This window comes from Gossypium hirsutum, chromosome A07, assembly GCF_007990345.1.
Source record: "Gossypium hirsutum isolate 1008001.06 chromosome A07, Gossypium_hirsutum_v2.1, whole genome shotgun sequence".
Classification (NCBI taxonomy): Eukaryota; Viridiplantae; Streptophyta; class Magnoliopsida; order Malvales; family Malvaceae; genus Gossypium; species Gossypium hirsutum.
Genome location: NC_053430.1, coordinates 68,514,336 through 68,531,349, shown reverse-complemented (window position 1 = coordinate 68,531,349; position 17,014 = coordinate 68,514,336). Strand labels below are relative to the sequence as shown.

General features: G+C 38.5%; 1 protein-coding gene across 1 annotated transcript; it reads right to left on the bottom strand.

The window, feature by feature from the left end:
* Positions 1–163: 163 nt before the first annotated feature.
* LOC107955298 (epidermal growth factor receptor substrate 15-like 1) lies at positions 164–9,588 on the bottom strand. Its single transcript, XM_016891035.2, has 13 exons — positions 9,140–9,588; positions 7,413–8,586; positions 5,804–6,022; positions 5,483–5,709; positions 5,005–5,079; positions 4,704–4,775; positions 4,513–4,611; positions 4,298–4,369; positions 4,099–4,213; positions 2,998–3,066; positions 2,474–2,843; positions 2,166–2,286; positions 164–1,513 (listed from the first exon to the last, which is right to left on the bottom strand). The coding sequence occupies exons 1-13, from the start codon at positions 9,275–9,277 to the stop codon at positions 536–538; spliced, it is 3,729 nt and encodes a 1,242-aa protein (XP_016746524.2). The 5' UTR covers positions 9,278–9,588; the 3' UTR covers positions 164–535.
* Positions 9,589–17,014: the final 7,426 nt, after the last annotated feature.

The window sequence follows — 17,014 nt, the reverse complement described above, 5'->3', positions numbered from 1 at the left end:
GGAAAATTGCCACCAAGTGTAGGCCACATGAGATCTTTTGTGCTATCAAACCTAACACCATTAGCTCAAAATCATCCTCTACTCCATGCCATCAGGAAGACAAACATTCAGCTAATATAAATATATACTAAAAAAGAAAACCAGAAACCATAACAAAAAAACGTAGTGCATGGGAAATGAGTTTATACAAATTTTACGTTCGATACCGCGTACAATGATTATTACCAACTATTTTGAAACATGTCGTGAGTCCATACCTGTCCATGAACAAGGATGATTGAAGCTTCTACAACTAAAAACCACCAGTTCAAATAAAAGACAAAACGAACAACGGTATAAAGTTGCAGAAAAGAAAAAAAAAACAATAAAGACACTGCCACAACCACTCCATTATCAGTCGCTATTTATGCTAATAAAAGAATCAAAGCCGCCACACAAATGACCAAAATCTTCTTCACCTACAAGGCTTAACATGATAACCACAACCCCGTTAGTCCATTTAATCCAATTTATATTATATTATATACTTTTATATCTAAAACGCACTCCATTTATTGGCATCTCTCCTTGGTGTCTGACTCTCCAGTGATGTCCTAAATGGCCCCGTAGACCCAAATGGATCAGCATCATCGAATGATGAGAACTCGTGACCATGATCAAACCCTGTAGTGCTTCGCATAGAATCAAACCTCGTTAGCGAATGTCTTGGAGATTTGTTTAGCCCACTATCAGGTTGATCACTTGCATTAAATGAATCAAACCTTAATGGGGGGAACCCATAACCCTGATCAAAGTCTGTTGAGCTGCGCATGGAATCAAACCTGTCAAAGGTGCGGGATTGAAAAAATCCACCATCTTGCATATTGAATGAATCAGACCTAGAGAAGCTGTCAAACGAGTAACCATCTGATCCTTCACCAAAACCCTGTTGGGAGCTCCCATAATGATAAGCAGGGGTGCTTGGAACAGAATCTGCAAAAATAGATGAGCTCTTCCCCTTGAACATGTTATCTGCATAGGCAGGAGTGCTTGGAATAGAATCTGCAAATATGGACGAACCCTTCCCCTTGAACAAGTTATCTGCATAGGCAGGAGTGCTTGGAACAGAATCTCCAAATATGGATGAACCCTGACCCTTAAACAAGTTATCTGCATAGGCAGGAGTGCTTGGAACAGAATCTGCAAACAAGGACGAACTCTTCCCCTTAAACATGCTATCTGCATAGGCCGGAGTGCTTGGAACAGAATCTGCAAAAACAGATGAGCCCTTCCCCTGGAACATGTTATCTGCATAAGCAGGGGTGCTTGGAACAGATTCCCCAAAAACTGATGAGCTCTTCCCCTGGAACATGTCACCTGCGTAGGCAGGGGTGCTTGGAACAGAATCTGCAAACAATGGACCTTTCCCTGGGAATAAATTTTCAGACTGTGAGGACTGCGTTTTTATGGGCTTTATGTTGAAGCCGCCAAGACCAAATATAGAGTTATCATCATGCCTCTCAGTATTCATCTCCTGCAAGAAAAGTTCTCTTTAGACCAATTTGTGATTCTCAATAAAATTCTGACAAATCAATTTTTTCAGGTAGTGTTTGGGAATTAGGACTTTAGAATTTGGAATGAATTTGAAATCCTTAAAATATTTTTGGATTTGGCAAATCCATGTTTTTTATACTTTTTTAATATATATTAGATTGAATCTCAACTAATTTGCCTATAGTATAGGCATTTCATTATTAACATATACAGAATAAATGAAATCCAAAATTTTCAAATCCAAGTTACCAAAAGGAGCATCAAGAAACAAACATCCATTAAGAAAAATATTGAAATCAAGACAAGCAAAAGAAACTGGCATCCAAGAGAGAAAACAATACATGGTTTCCTTTGATAAACTAATTTGACACTAAATGGTCCTGAGATATTAAACTAGAAAATGTTGGCACTACTCAGCCTCGGCCAAAAAACCAAAAAACCAAAAAAAGAAAAAATCATCATAACTGAAACATAATTCTTTTTCATTGGCAGCAGAACTGAAACAAATAAATGACCAAGAAAACCCAAGCCAAATAGAGAAAATAGGTTTCATTCTCTTGATTTGACTTGAGAGAGAAAAACAACATGTAGTTTAATCTGAATGAGTGCTGAAAGACAAAAAATCTGCTTACCGTGCCACGTTCAATGTCAAAGCCCCAAATTGGATCTGTATGCTGAGAATCAAATTTTCCCCAGCTAGGTTCATCAAAACCCTTGTCCTCAGAAAATAAAGATTCGGCACCACCCTGATCACTGTAGAGGTAAATCACCAGTCAGTCAAGACACCTTAAGCTCAACATCAAAGACTTAAGAAAGAAAAAAGGAAAAAGGAAACAAATCCCTACTGCACAACCATGTGTAGGTTCACTGCTTGCAGAAATTAGATGCAAGAGGAATAGTTGCTGGAGAACTACATAATATTGCAAACTAAACAACATACCTGCTAGACTCTTTAGCGAGAGCTAAGCTATCATTATCACCAGTTTTCTTGGCACGGGGAGATTCATAAGGATCACTCGCCTTCTGAGCATGGGGCGAACCTTCACCACCACTACTCGTCACATGGGAATCCTGGAATTCTTGAGATAGCGTATCTGTTGTAACAGCTGGATTTCCAGATGAACTTTTTGCCAGGCCATCCTCACTGTGGTCAACTGCAAAGTCTTTCTCAGGTATCCTTTCACTTGTATCTGGAACCTTATCTGAGTTAGCATCAGCAGCTGTCTCTTTTTTAACTAATGAAGACTTTGGTTTTGGAGGGGCTATGACATTTTGCACATCAAGTGTGAGCTCCTTTACAAACGTGAATCCTAGAAGAAGTATGATTCATCAGAATAGTATACGCCATATTCAGAAGAAAGCACCATATCAAATTTTATGTAAAGGGTATGCCAAATCCATTCTTGAATGTGGTTCACCAAACGCTAGGTTGAACATCAAAGGATAAGCCCTACAGGTACATACCTTCATCTTCAAACTTGTCCCAATCTTCATCCCAATCAGCTGTGCCTTCTTGGATTCCAGGTTGCCAGCCTAAGAAAAGTTGACAATAAAGTGAAAAATCTTTTACGTATATGATTATAAAAAATAAACATGAGTTTAGTTGCATAATGAATTGTTTAAAAAAAAAACACAGCCTGATTCAGAAACCAAAATCAACTAAAGCTCTCTAGATATCTTAAATTTACAATATGAAAAAGGAAAAAAGGGGGGGGGGACTTGCAAGCATATTCAGCTCAATGCAAATTAAAAGGCAAATAAAAAGTGACATGATTATATTTGTATCATATAATACTTATTAAGGAGATTAAGAATGGTAGAATAAACAGAACAGAACAAACCACAAACTAAACCAAAAAGAATTATTCCCAATATAGTTGGGATCGGCTAAAAGAACCAAGACATAGAAATTTTTACATTTGAGTACACGATTCCTCCTCCATAAATCATTCTAATCGACCACCACAGTGTCTTCAAGGTCTATTCATATCATTATTAACCTCCAACCAGGTCTTTTATGTATTTATTTATCAATTCCAGTTCAGCCTTTTACCCTGTTCATTGTCAGTTTTCTCCATCCTTCTAAGCTATGCATTCTATGTGGCCATGCCTTATCTTCTACAGGAATCATTCTAACTTGAAGACAAATATCCTCATTTCTATTATAGTCCTTCCTAGTTTTCCTATACATCAATCTTAACATTTGAATCCCTCGATATGCATTCAACCTTTCTAACTTTGTTCTTTTTTATATCCACTTCAGCCTTTTACCCTTCGCAACAATTTGCTCCATCTTTCTAACATACGCATCCCCTCAATTTGCATCCTCTGTGGCCATACCTTATCATCTACAGGAATCATCCCAATTTGGACAAAATACCATCATTTCTAGTGTTCATCTCCAAAAGATAGGGAAAAAGAGGTACTGGTACTGCAGATATAATTTCTGACAAAGAAGTCCCTTGGCAGGAACATCATAGAATATCCAGGAAGTACATTGCTCAACCAAATAAGCCCAGACATCATATAATAAAATAACAAACATATATGAAGAGGAAATAATACCAAATGGAAGCTCAACAAGTGAAGTCGGTTTAGCACGTAATCCATATTGTTTGCAACGCTCATTAACAGACTTCACTAATTCCTCCAGACTTGATTGTATATGATTAGCGCGATCCTGCACAAGCCAACAGAAACCATGCTCTTACATACAAGTTTCAGTTTCCATGACCAAATCTAGTTAATTACAATTAGATAATACCTGGAGAGCACCATCCTTGTTGTCTCCTTGTTCTAATTTGACAATTGCCTGATACAATTCCATTTTTTTCTCCTGCAAGTGATTGAAGTCAATCTATCAGAAACTTCAAATAGAAACAAAGCACATGAAAATTATCAGCACGAGGAAACTCAAGCATGGCTATCAAGCCAATCAACCATTAGCTATTACTCAAAGCATAGGAAATTCCTAAATACCTGAATATCACGAAACGTGGACTCCTCAATGGTTAACCTAGAGGCTACATCTCCAGACAACCTATATTTCTCTTCATACTTCTTTGACAACGCTTCAACCTGGAATACAGAATAATTCAACCACCCAATAACAAAAAAACCGCATGGAAAAGAATTGAGTTATGGAACACTGAAAATAAAAAGCACAGTACCTCTCGTTTGTCAGCAGAGGCTCTTTCAGTAATCTCATTAAGTCGATTGTCACATCTGCTTTTATATAAAATCTATTTCCAAGTGGCAACAAAAGGGCAACAAATCAGTAGTCTGAAGATGCAACATCAAATACACCAAAAAGAAACATATGCATTTAGCAAAAATATAGTTCAAAGATGATTCCCGCATAAGGCATTCTTAAGTCTTTACCAAACTAGCATTCTAGTAGATTAGGGTTTGTGTAATCCCAAAGAGGTCAACTATAGTTGAAAGATGTACAGACAAAAGGAGCATACTCACAAGTTCCTGCATCTTAGCACGGAAGAATTCAGTCTTTGCTCTTGAATCTTGTATCTCCTTTTCCAGCTCTTCGACCTTCAAAAGAAGGGAAAAAAAATTGAGGCTGACTTGAAAAAATTTCTAGAGAAGATAATACCAGGCATTTCGGAGAAAATAGAGCCTCAAAAGAAGAAATTAAATTAGAACAGTTTATACTGTATCACATTTCACAAGAAATTTCCTAGACAGAGTTACTTCAGCCACCTCTCAAGAATAGTTAACAATAAGAGATGTACTAACCAACTAAGTGCAGGACAGCCCTAAACCTCAGATCACATTTATAGCATTGATTGAGGAAAAAAGAATTAAAATATAAAGAAATTTCAAGGCAATTAAATACAAATGAATCAAAAATGGGAAAGGGTTGGGGGTAGGCGTTTCAATAAATTCCATATTAGCCACTTGAACATAGCAAGTAACGGAGAAAAAGAGGAAATGCCTTTTTATTTGCTTCTGTTGCCTCTTTGAACTTTAAGTTAAGAGCATCTTGCTCCTCTTGGCTAAGTTGATCTACAAGGTTCTTTTCCAGAACTGGAACCTTGGACTTTTGCTGAGTGGGCAGCGGCTGGGCATCAGTCTGAGGAACTGGCCCTGGCCTTGGTGGTCTTCCCCTAGCAGAAGGTAAAGGTGGCCGCAGAGCACTACTAGCTTGTGGTTGCTGGAAACCTATTGCAGATGTTTTCGTAAAAGGAGATGATCCATGAAGAAAACATGGAAAAGGAAAATACAGAATAAATATGACACAATAGGGAAAGAATACCATGAGCAGGCCTCCAAGCTACATTTCCGTATGAAGCTGGAGGATGACCTGGGGTGGGCAATAGAGTTTCATCAGGTATGATGGTACTTGGGAGCACAGAAGGAAGAGGGCGGCCTTCTCTATAGCGTTCCATTAAATAAAGTGCAGTACAAAACTCTCTCAAAGAAAGCATGCTGTCATTATCTCGATCAGATAGGTCCCACACCTGCTTCAAGACCTCTGGAACACCAATAAGTAATATCAGAATGACCATCATGTCATAAAGTGGCACAAGTTGCCTTTCAAAAGAAACACAAAAATATTTCTGAATGTAAGAGATGTATAAGATTCTAAAAAAGAGGTGTAAGTGCTCATAAGAGAAAAAATAAATAAAGTGACAAGAAGAGAGAAAAAGGTTAATGTACTAAAAATGAACTAATTTGGTTTCTACTATATAAATTTTTAAACAAATTTTACTGAAAATATTTTGTTAAAATGGTTTCCAAACTGAGTAACCCAAAGCATATGAAAAGAATAAAAATCATTTAAGATCGATGTTCTCAATGATATATCAAACAAGTCCTTACATCAACAACACCTCCAGTAATCAAATTGATTGATGTAAACCAAAGAAACTGGCTTATCTTTAGAATGAGGGAGAAGGCAAACCAGAAGGAAAAAGAACACATACACACAGAAAGAAAATATAATAAATCCATTAACTAAAACTGGAAATGAAAGAGAGAACAAAGGTCTTTGAACAGAAAACAAATCTTAATTTTCAATTTTGTTTCCCAAAATCTTACTTTGGCCTTCTTTTTAATTTTTCTTCCTTTTTCTCTCCTTAAAATTACATATAACCTCATTTAACAATTAACACTATACTTATTGAATACAGTGGCCTGACCATTTAAAATTAACAGCTCCAAATAAGAATGATAGATTAACATTTCATCAATCAATAGTAGAATTCATCATTTTACAACAACCCTACCTGCCTATCATGCATTTAAGAATTACTGCAAAGCAATTTTTAATATTTCTTTACTCATTCTGAAAGTTTCAAAAGAAACAAAGAAAACTTTATGCACAAACTCTACTTCTCTGACCTATTGGCTTGGGCCCTATCACTTCAAAATGAACTCTTGTTTTCCATTGATCTCAATATCATGATTTCATTTTTCATTTTTACTAAATTTCTGTTTCATCAAGGATTTTTGTTTATTTTGGCCATTAATACTGGCCATAAATTTTTCAAGATGCTAAAAATTTTATGTTTCATGATTCCACAAGAAGATATTCACTCTAAATAAACTCAGAGAGCAATACCAAGAATAGAGGTACTTGTATAGATGGAACCTTGAAAGAAGTGATATCAACTGATAAGTTAAAATAATAAAAAAGAATCTCATCTTTAGACTTATAAGTAGTTAAAAATATTTGTGAATAGCTGTTAAAAAGAAATATCTAAAACAAAAAAAATACAATTTTAATGATCTGCCAGTTATGCCCATGCAGATACCACATGATCTGTTGCACTATCACCATAAGATTGCGAAAACAAAAGGTACTTAACCAGCAACTGAGCTAGCAGATATAAACCAAAAGCTGACAATCACTTATAGCCTACCTCTTGGAAGCCTCCAGCTTAAGAACAGATTACGAGCCTGATCACCAGTAATTTTTCCATCTCTATCAGCGTCAACTTGTACAAATACTTTTGTATACTTCTGTATATCAGATTGAGTCATCTTTGGCCATGGGGGTTGAGACTGAGTTGACTGACCAGAAGCCAAGTTCCCAGGTCCAGTAGGAAACCCAGATGAACCAGGTGCAGCATTGCTTTGAACTGCAACCTGCTGGTACTGTCTTCCTGTTGGATGACCTGGATGATACTGGCCACCCACAGATTGTTGAGAAAGTGTACTCTGCAAAGGCTCAGCTGGGCTTGACTTAGCAGGAGGATGGGACCCAGAAGCTGGAACAGACGTTGAAACAGTGGAGCTAGTTGCAGACGACGTGGTTGCCAAAGAAATTTGCTTTGATTGCAATGAAGTTGCTGAGAAGACATCACCAAAAAGAGAGTCAGAGGCAAACCCATTTCCTGAAACAACCAATGCCTTGGGATTGTCTGCTCCTGACTGGCTGGACGGTATGGATGAATCTTTCAGGTTTGGAGCAGTAGAGGATATCTGCACGGGAGTTGCTTGTGGTCTCGGTTGCATAGAAGATGTCAACGCCGAAGCTGTAAGCCCAAATCCTTGACTTGTAGAAGGACTACCACTTCGGTTATGAACTTGGTTACTGACACCGGTTGGGAATCCACTTCCACTTTGCCAATTAGTTGAGGAGTTTGATGTTGGAAGACGAGGAGGAGCCACCATGTTACTACCCCTCAGCATGCCCTCTGCAGAAAGTGCTACTTGGGTTTGTGATGCAGTGCTGGGAGGCATGGTTTGAGATGGCCTTGCAACCTGACTTTGCAGCGGTTGTACATACTGCTGATTCACACCCACATTGCCAAGGCCAGGTGCCCCTTTGAGGCCAAAATTTTGGGATGGTACAGATGCATTGCCACTGGCCTGTGAAGGAACTGTAGCTACCTTAGGCTGAGGTGCGGGTGTGGCTGCAATGTTTATCTGGGGAGCAGGAATCTTAGCAGAAGCATGGCCATACAGTGCAGCTTTAACAATATCTGGTGTCAGTTCTCGCTTACTTTGTGCCACAGTTACGAGTTTAAGGGCATTATAAAATTCTGGTCTACCAAGATAACCCAGTTTCTTCTGGTCAGCATACATCCACACCTGCACGGATCAGAAGAAAAATAAACACTCAAGTAACTGCAACAAAAGCTATGTTTCTGCATACTAAGAGCTTCCTAAGTAAAGCAGATACAAGAATTCTCCAAAAAAAATCTCCAAACCCCTGCTTCGTGCTTCAGATTTTAAAAAATCCGACAGTTAAAAAGAAAACCAAAATCAATAACATTTGCGAATTGAAGTCAGATTGGGTTGTTAAGATTAGTGTAAATCCTATGTCAATTATGTGTTCTCCGTCACCCTTTTCTCTCAATCGTCAGATATTTGCCAACATCCAAAAGCAACAAATATAAACGACTGAATCGGAGGAAAAACTCCAAAAAGAATCCACTGGCAGTTAGCGATCGATTAGAGCCAAATCTGATATAGTCCAACATTTTCAATAACCAATAGTAGCTAACCCTAATTAAAGAGAAACATTGTAAATTTTGCGGAATGAAAAAATAAAATAAAATCTGATCTATGCCTCGGAGCCACCAAAGAGGAAAGGTAAGTTGTCAATATGTAGGAGAAATGTGAAAACAAAGAGGGAAATGACCTGAGCAAGAACGTGTTTGGGCAAATTGGAGCCTTGAAAAAATGCAACAGCCTCGGCTCCACTGATCTGGCCGTCGCCATCCAAATCCGCTTTCCTAAAATAAGCATCGAACAGATCGGTCTGGTTTTGCGCCGCCATTATTCAATTTCCAGTCAACCCGAATATTTATGCAGCGACCACCAAGCTGGGATTTGAATTTCAATTTGTATTCAAATCCACGAAAACATGGAACAAAAACGAAATCAGAATCAGACGGGAAATGGATCAATAACCATAGACCATCCAGTTCCTCACTTGAAACAATAAACATCAAACTTCAAAAGGCGATGCCAGAGACCAACGAAAGAGAGTGGCCTCCTTTTTTTTGTTTTTCCTTTTTATCTATATTTCTTCCCTTCGTTGATGGCTGTTTGTGCAGTGCACCGGAGGAGAATCAATAATAAAAATTTTAAAATAATAATAATAAGAAAAAAGATTAAAAGCTAAAGGCCTAAGCCAGGCCCACGTTTCGACACGAGGATTGGCTTGGGTTGCAAGCGACGTCGTTTGTGTTGTATTACTGACTGCACGAGTAATTTTGGTTTTGGATGGCCATTTGCCAGCCAATGTAATCAGTGCCAACTGGTTCCTTTACGGATACTGATATTCTGATATCTTAACTTAAAATTCTAATAGCAATTTATATTATTATAAGTTTGTATTTAATGCGTGAATCATATTAAAATGCAGAATTATTTTTCATTTTTCTTGAATTTGTATCATCAACTAGTTAGTAATTTAATTAAAGAAATTACAAAAATATTTTTTATAATTAAAATAAATTATATTATTCGAAGACACTTTAATTATATAGAAAACATTTTTCTTGAGTTGATATCATGCATGAGATGAAGGGCTTTAAAGCATAGTTTACTGACTGAGTTAAGAATTGGAGGGTGTCTGCTAGCATGTCGTCTCTACATTCTAAGTTTACTGACCGAGTTAAGAATTGGAACAAAGAGGTTTATGGTCATATTTTTACTTGTGTAAAAAGCTCATGTCTCGTAAACTGGAACATATTGAGATTGAACATGATAGAACTAACTCAGAGTTTCTTAAGCAAGTCGAGATGGATGTGAAAGAGGAATTGGAGAATGTGCTACATCATGAAGAGGTTTTTTGGCGGCAAAGGGGCATTGTGATTGGTTGGTTTTGGGGGACCGCAACATAAAATTCTTTAACTCGTACACTTTGAGGAGACGTAAATAGAATAGAATTATTGCTTTGAAAAATGGCTTGGGTGAGTGGATTATGGATGATGATCAACTGAAGCTCAAGGCGGTTAATTTTTACTCTAATCTGTATGGTGAGCATCCTAGGCCAATGAGAGATTTTCCATCTGTTGCTTTCTCGTGCCTTGAAGATGAGGGTTTTAATATCTGTAACAGACGGGTGTCAGATAAGAAAATTAAAATTGCTTTTTTTATATGGCACCCTTGAAGGCTCTTGGGAATGACAGTTATCATGTGTTGTTCTATCAAAGTCAGTCGGATCATGTTGGTAACTCGGTCTATACGTGGGTTAAGGAGGTCTTTGAAGGAAAAAGCATTGATTTGGAGTTAAATAATTCTCTTATTGTGCTTATCCCAAAAGTCCAGAATCCTATAGATTTCTCTCAGTTCCAACCAATCAGCTTATGTTCCATTTTTTATAAGCTGGTCATGAAGATCATTGCCAATCGATTTAAAGTGGTCTTTCCGAGACTTTTAGCTCCTGAGCAAGTTGGTTTTGTTGCAGGACGGAACATCACTGATAACATTATCATCGCTCAAAAGGTTATTCATTCCATGAGAGGTACACAGAAAAACAGGAAATGGATGCCCATCAAAATTGACCTTGAGAAGACTTATGATCGGGTACGGTGGGATTTCATTGAGGCATCGCTCCAAGCTGGAGGTATTCCTATTCTTTTATGAAATGTTATTATGTCTGCAATTTCTAGCTCTACAATGCAGTTCTTGTGAAACGGTGTCCTAAGTTAGAAATTTTGACCAGTTAGGGGCGTTCGTCAAGGATGTCCATTATCTCCTTATATGTTTATTCTTTGCATGGAGTGGTTAGGTCATAGTATCCGTAATGCTATTGATGTTGGTAGTTGGTCTCCTATTAGGTTGTCTCGTGGTGGCCCACTATTATTTCATCTTTTCTTTGTTGATAACTTGAGGTCATGTTGATGATAATCAAGCTCAAGTCATTAAAAGCATTTTGGATGACTTTTTTGTGACTATTCGGGGCATCGGATTAATTTGCGGAAGACTAATATCTTTTTCTCAAAAAGTGTGGACGACAACTTGGGGGCATATAAGTGATTTCTTTGGTTTTCAAAAAGTTACTAATTTGGGGTATTATCTTGGAGTACCACTTTTTCATGACAAGGTTCACTAGCATCACTTTGTGTTTCATGGTGGAAAGGGTGCGTAGTAAATTGTCTAGTTGGGATGCCAGTCAACTTTCTTTAGCTGGAAGGGTTACTTTGATGTAATATGTTCTTCTTTTGATTCCCAGTTATTTCATACAGACAATGATGGTTCCCAAAGTGTTTGCGATGAGATTGAGTGCATAGTTCAGAAATTTATCTGAGGAGTTCATAATGGTAGCTCAAAGATAGCATTGGTTAGTTGGGGTTTGGTGTGCCAACCTAAGTTTCACGGAGGTCTTGGTCTCAGACAATTGAAAGACCATAATACCTCTTTCATGATGAAAGTTGGTTTTAACATCATTTCTAATACCAATGCCCTTTAAATTCAGGTGCTTTGGTCAAAATATAGAGTCCATAGTGGTTTACTAGAAGATTTATCAAGGAGTTGATATTCCTTTTTATGGAGATCCATTTCTAAGGTTTGGCCTCTCATTCGTGAGAACCTGACTTGGTCAGCCGATGATGGAAATAGTATCAAATGCTGGCAAGACCCCTGGATTCCTAATTGCGATCCCTTATTAAATTTTATCCCTTATTTTGCTAACCTTTTTCTAGATTGTTCCCTTAGTAGTATGGTTGCAGGTGATGGCTCTTGGAACTTGGAACTTTTCAGGCTTTGGGTACCAGAGGAGATTATCAATAAAATAATAGATGTACCACAGCCATATCCTTCGTTAGGTCCTGATAGAATTATTTGAGGAGCTACCTTGACTGGCTCTTTCTCTCTAAAAAATACTTATGAGAAGGTTCATGAAGACACTTTTAATTTAAAAAAGTGGCTTTGGGAAATACCTTAGAAGTTTCAAGACCCTCATCAGATTCATTTTTTCATATGGTTGGCTCTAAAGCAATGTCTCTAAACAAACACTGAAAGGGTAAGGGCAGCTTTGGGAGTAGCAGTGCTTGTGGCCTTTGTGGACATGATTATAATGATGTTTTTGTATATACTCAAATATTGTAATGCTGCCAGAGGCATTTAGGATAAGCTTATTCCACAACAAGGTCTTTTTGATTTCTACAATAGATCTCTTCTTGACTGGATAAGGAACAATTTTCAGAGCAAATTTTTTTCATCTTTGGATGGAATCGATTGGCCATGTCTCTTTGGGATTATCATGTGGTGTATATAGAAAAATTGGAACTTGTTCATTTTCCAAGGCATTTCATGGAGTGTCAACGAAATCATTAAAATCTCATACAATTGGGTGAAACAATATTCCTCTAATTCAAGGATTTCATCTCATAAAGCACGAAGTCATCTTCATAATTGGCCTTTACCTAACAGCTGGGTGAGTCTGAGCATAGATAGTTCGGCGAAGTTTGATGAAGGCTTCGTTGCAAATGGTAGCTGTGTGAGAGATCATAATGGTGAGTGGATCACTAGGTTCGCTAAATATTTGGGTAATTGTACCATTTTGGAGGCAGAGATTTGGGGAATACTGGATGTGTAACACCCCAAACCCGGCCTAGACGTTATGGCCGGATCCGACATGCCACATCAAAGCGTTTAAAAACATTTCAGGTCGTTGTTCTAGAAAACTTACTTAGTGTTTTAAAAGATAATTTTTAATGCAGGTTAAGGTGAATGGAAGCTGAGCATCAGGTAAGAAACCGGAAAGGAGGAGGTGAGTCCATCGGACTGCTTAAGTACCAAGCTCCCTTCGGATCCAATCCTAGACATGCACACCGCCATTGCCACACCTTAACGTCATGTATATTTCCAGGAAACCAATTTGATTAAGTCCTTTTTAGGAAAAGTGATTAATTTTGGAAAATATTTTCATTGCCGAAGCTTTACTTGTTGTCGTGTATTTTTGAAATCAATTGTTTTTTTTTTTTAAAAACGCGCCCTAAAAGCTATTCAATTTCGACAATTAAATATAAGTAATACCTATCTTAATAAAACATATTAAAACCATAAAAATAATTAAGCGGCCTTATTACAATTAAAGAACCCAAAACCTTAAACGTAAATAAAAAGGATGTCCAGTTCACCAGAAGAAAATTAATCTTGCAGAACGTGTGGCCACTCCGAATCCCTCACAGCTCGAAGCCCACTATGGTTGGGGATTACCTGCGTGGATGAAAATAAAGGAGTGAGTTTGGGGAAACTCAGTGTGTAAATTAACCCAACCATAGCATATATCGGTTCAAACCACAGAGAACAGAATAAGTTGGCCTTAGCCCAGAACAAAAGTCAGAATAAAGCCCACAGGCCCATAACAGAACAGAACATATATTACATGTCTATGCAAAACCCAACCCATATCCAACCACATGCACCCCCATACCAACCTTTCACCATGTGGGTAGACTACTCGACCCACCCAACCGCTACACGCCACAAAAATATGCAGCATGACTGCCAGAACAGATAATGTGACAGAGTCACCAGAACAGATAATTGTGGCAGAGCCACCAGAACAAATATGTGTGGCAGAGCCACCAGATCAGATAAATGTGGCATAGCCACCAGGACGCTTCCTCCATAATATAACCCATGTCCCCATGCAGCAGATATACAATCATGGCATACATCATACAGAATTAAATTATCATGCTTTTTAGTCAAAAGTAACCCTAGGGGTATAATGGTAATTTTGTACCTAGGGGTATATCAGTAATTTCCATACATAAGGGTATTCCAGTAATTTATCTATTCTTAAGGTTTCCATTCCTAACATAGCCATTTACGTACGACCAGAAACACTTACAGCGTTTTCTTACCGAATTGGGCCCGTTGGCCCACTATCCCGATTTTTGGCCCATTAAGCCCAAAAACATCGAAATGCACAGAATCGTGCACTCTACAGCCTTATCACTTTAATCTACCATATACCTCAAACTATTAATCTCACGAGCATTCGCACACTTGCATGTTCTCAAAATACAGACTTTTCGGCATTTCAGCTTTTCGACTTTTGCCGATTTAGTCTATGAGAGGATGTCAGTTACATACCTGATTTATGACGGTACGTTGGCGAGATCCACCCACGAACTGCCTACAATTGGATTACTAACATGTCAATCTATATATCGAAAACAACTATGTATTTTAACCCCTTACCATATTCGGCCAACATAGCCTTAGATCCTAGAGTTCCTTACCTTTTGCTGAAATATGGGCTAGATATGAAGAGCCAACCGAATAAGTCCTCAAGCCCTTTTTTGTATATCCCCTTGACCACACCACCGCTTACACAACCAACAGAAAACACAAATCCCTTAGTCCAAAAACGCTTGCCACCCCTAAGGGTTTCGGCTTTTCCTTTCTAAAACAATGAGACTACTGACAGTTGTTCGAAAGACTTACCTAACGTCGATCGGTTCAGAAGAATGTTCCTATCTATGATTCTTTTATCTCCAATCCGCCGCATCCACAAGGAGAAGCAGATTCAAACAACCAAAAATTTGGCCTCCTTCACCTCTGGTATGTAGGTTTCAGTTTTAGAGAAGTAAGAGCAGAAAAGTTCGGCTACCACAAGATTTGGCTACTGAGGAAAATTGAAGATGGAAAAATAAAGGATGAGATAGAGGAAGAAGGGTATGGGTTCGGTTATGGAAAAGAAAAGATGGAAAAAGAAGGAAAAAGATGAGAGGTAGTATTCAGCTATGGAGAAAATAGCATAATGAGGGGTTCCAAGTTTGGCTATGGGAAGAAAAATGAACAAATGACCGAAAGAAAGAGAAGAAGATGAGAGAATTCGGTTCTTGAAGAGGAGGAGTTGGCAGGTGGAGGGTATAAGTTCGGCTTCTGTTAAAAAGAAAAAGACAAAAAGAATTCGGCAGCCACCCTTCCCAAAAGCCGAAATTCCCAACACTAAATGACCTAGCTGAATTTCCTATGCTAGAGGCCCTTGGCCGACCAACTCTTGCTCCTTGATAAGCTCCTAAATCTTCTCCCCTTATCAGCTCCTAAATCTTCTCCCCTTATCAGCTCCTAAATCTTCTCCCTTATCCCCTCCTTACTCAATCACTTGAGCAACTCAAACTCCTCCTGACAGTCTTTTACTTGAGTTCTATTGCTTACCCTTCCTAAACATAAAAATAATTATTCCCTTAATATGCTGTCATTGTGACTTGAACCTCAGCTCTCCCTAGCATCCACACGCCACTTTTATAGCCTTCCCAGTGGCGTCACATGCCACTTTGCCACCTGCTTCTTTGTGTTTTATTTTACCCAATTAATACTTAAAAGCCCAATTCACCAGAACCCCTTTTTCCTATGGAACTAAAATTAACTAAAGTTATCGAGTTTTAACTTAAGCTTGGGTCTTCTAGAAGCCCACTAACATAATTAACCTACGCCAAACAGACAAAACACAGGAATTTTAAGAATTCATTGACAATCACTAAAATCCCAAAAATCCCAAAAATTGGGGTGTTACAACTCTACCTTCCTTAAAGAAATTTCGTCCTCGAAATTTTACCTGATTCAAACAGATGAGGGTATTACTGTTGCATCGCCTCTTCTGGCCCCCACGTAGCTTCCTCTCCGCTATGATTACGCCAAAGCACTTTCACTAATGGGACAGATTTCCTTCTGAGGACCTTAACATCTCGAGCCAATATTTGCACAGGCTCCTCCTCAAAGGTCAAATCAGTTTGCACTTCAATATCTGCAACCGGCACGACATGAGCAGGGTTAGAACGATAACGCCTTAACATGAAGACGTGAAATACATCATGAATCCTATCTAACTCTGGAGACAATTCCAATAGATAAGCCACTGGGCCTACTCGCTTCAAAACCCGATAGAGCCCAATGAACCGCGGACTCAGCTTGCCCTTCTTACCAAACCTTAATATCTTCTTCCAAGGAGAAACCTTCAAGAAAACCATATCACCTACTGAGTACTCAATCTCTTTCCGCTTCAAATCTGCATATGACTTTTTCCTATCAGATGCTTGTTTTAACCGATCCCTAATTATTCTAACCTTATCCTCAGTATTAGCTACCAACTCTGGTCCAAGAACTTGTCGCTCTCCTAGTTCAGTCCAACAACTAGGGGTACGACACATTCGTCCATACAGTGCTTTATACGGTGCCATTCGAATACTCACCTGGCAACTGTTATTGTATGCAAATTCTGCCAATGGCAAGTAATCCTCCCAACTACCTCGAAAGTTAATCACGCATCCCCTCAACATGTCCTCGAGAATCTGAATAACCCTTTCCGACTGACAAACAGTTTGGGGATGGAAAGCCGTACTAAAGTTCAATCGCGTCCCCAACGCCTCATGCAGCTTTTTCCAAAATCGAGATGTGAATCTGGGATCCTGGTCAGAGATAATCGAAACTGGGACTCCATGAAGTCGCACAATCTCCGCCACATACAACTTGGCTAACCTTTGAAGTGAAAAGTCAGTACGTACAGGTATGAAATGGGCTGATTTTGTGACAGCCCTAAATTGAC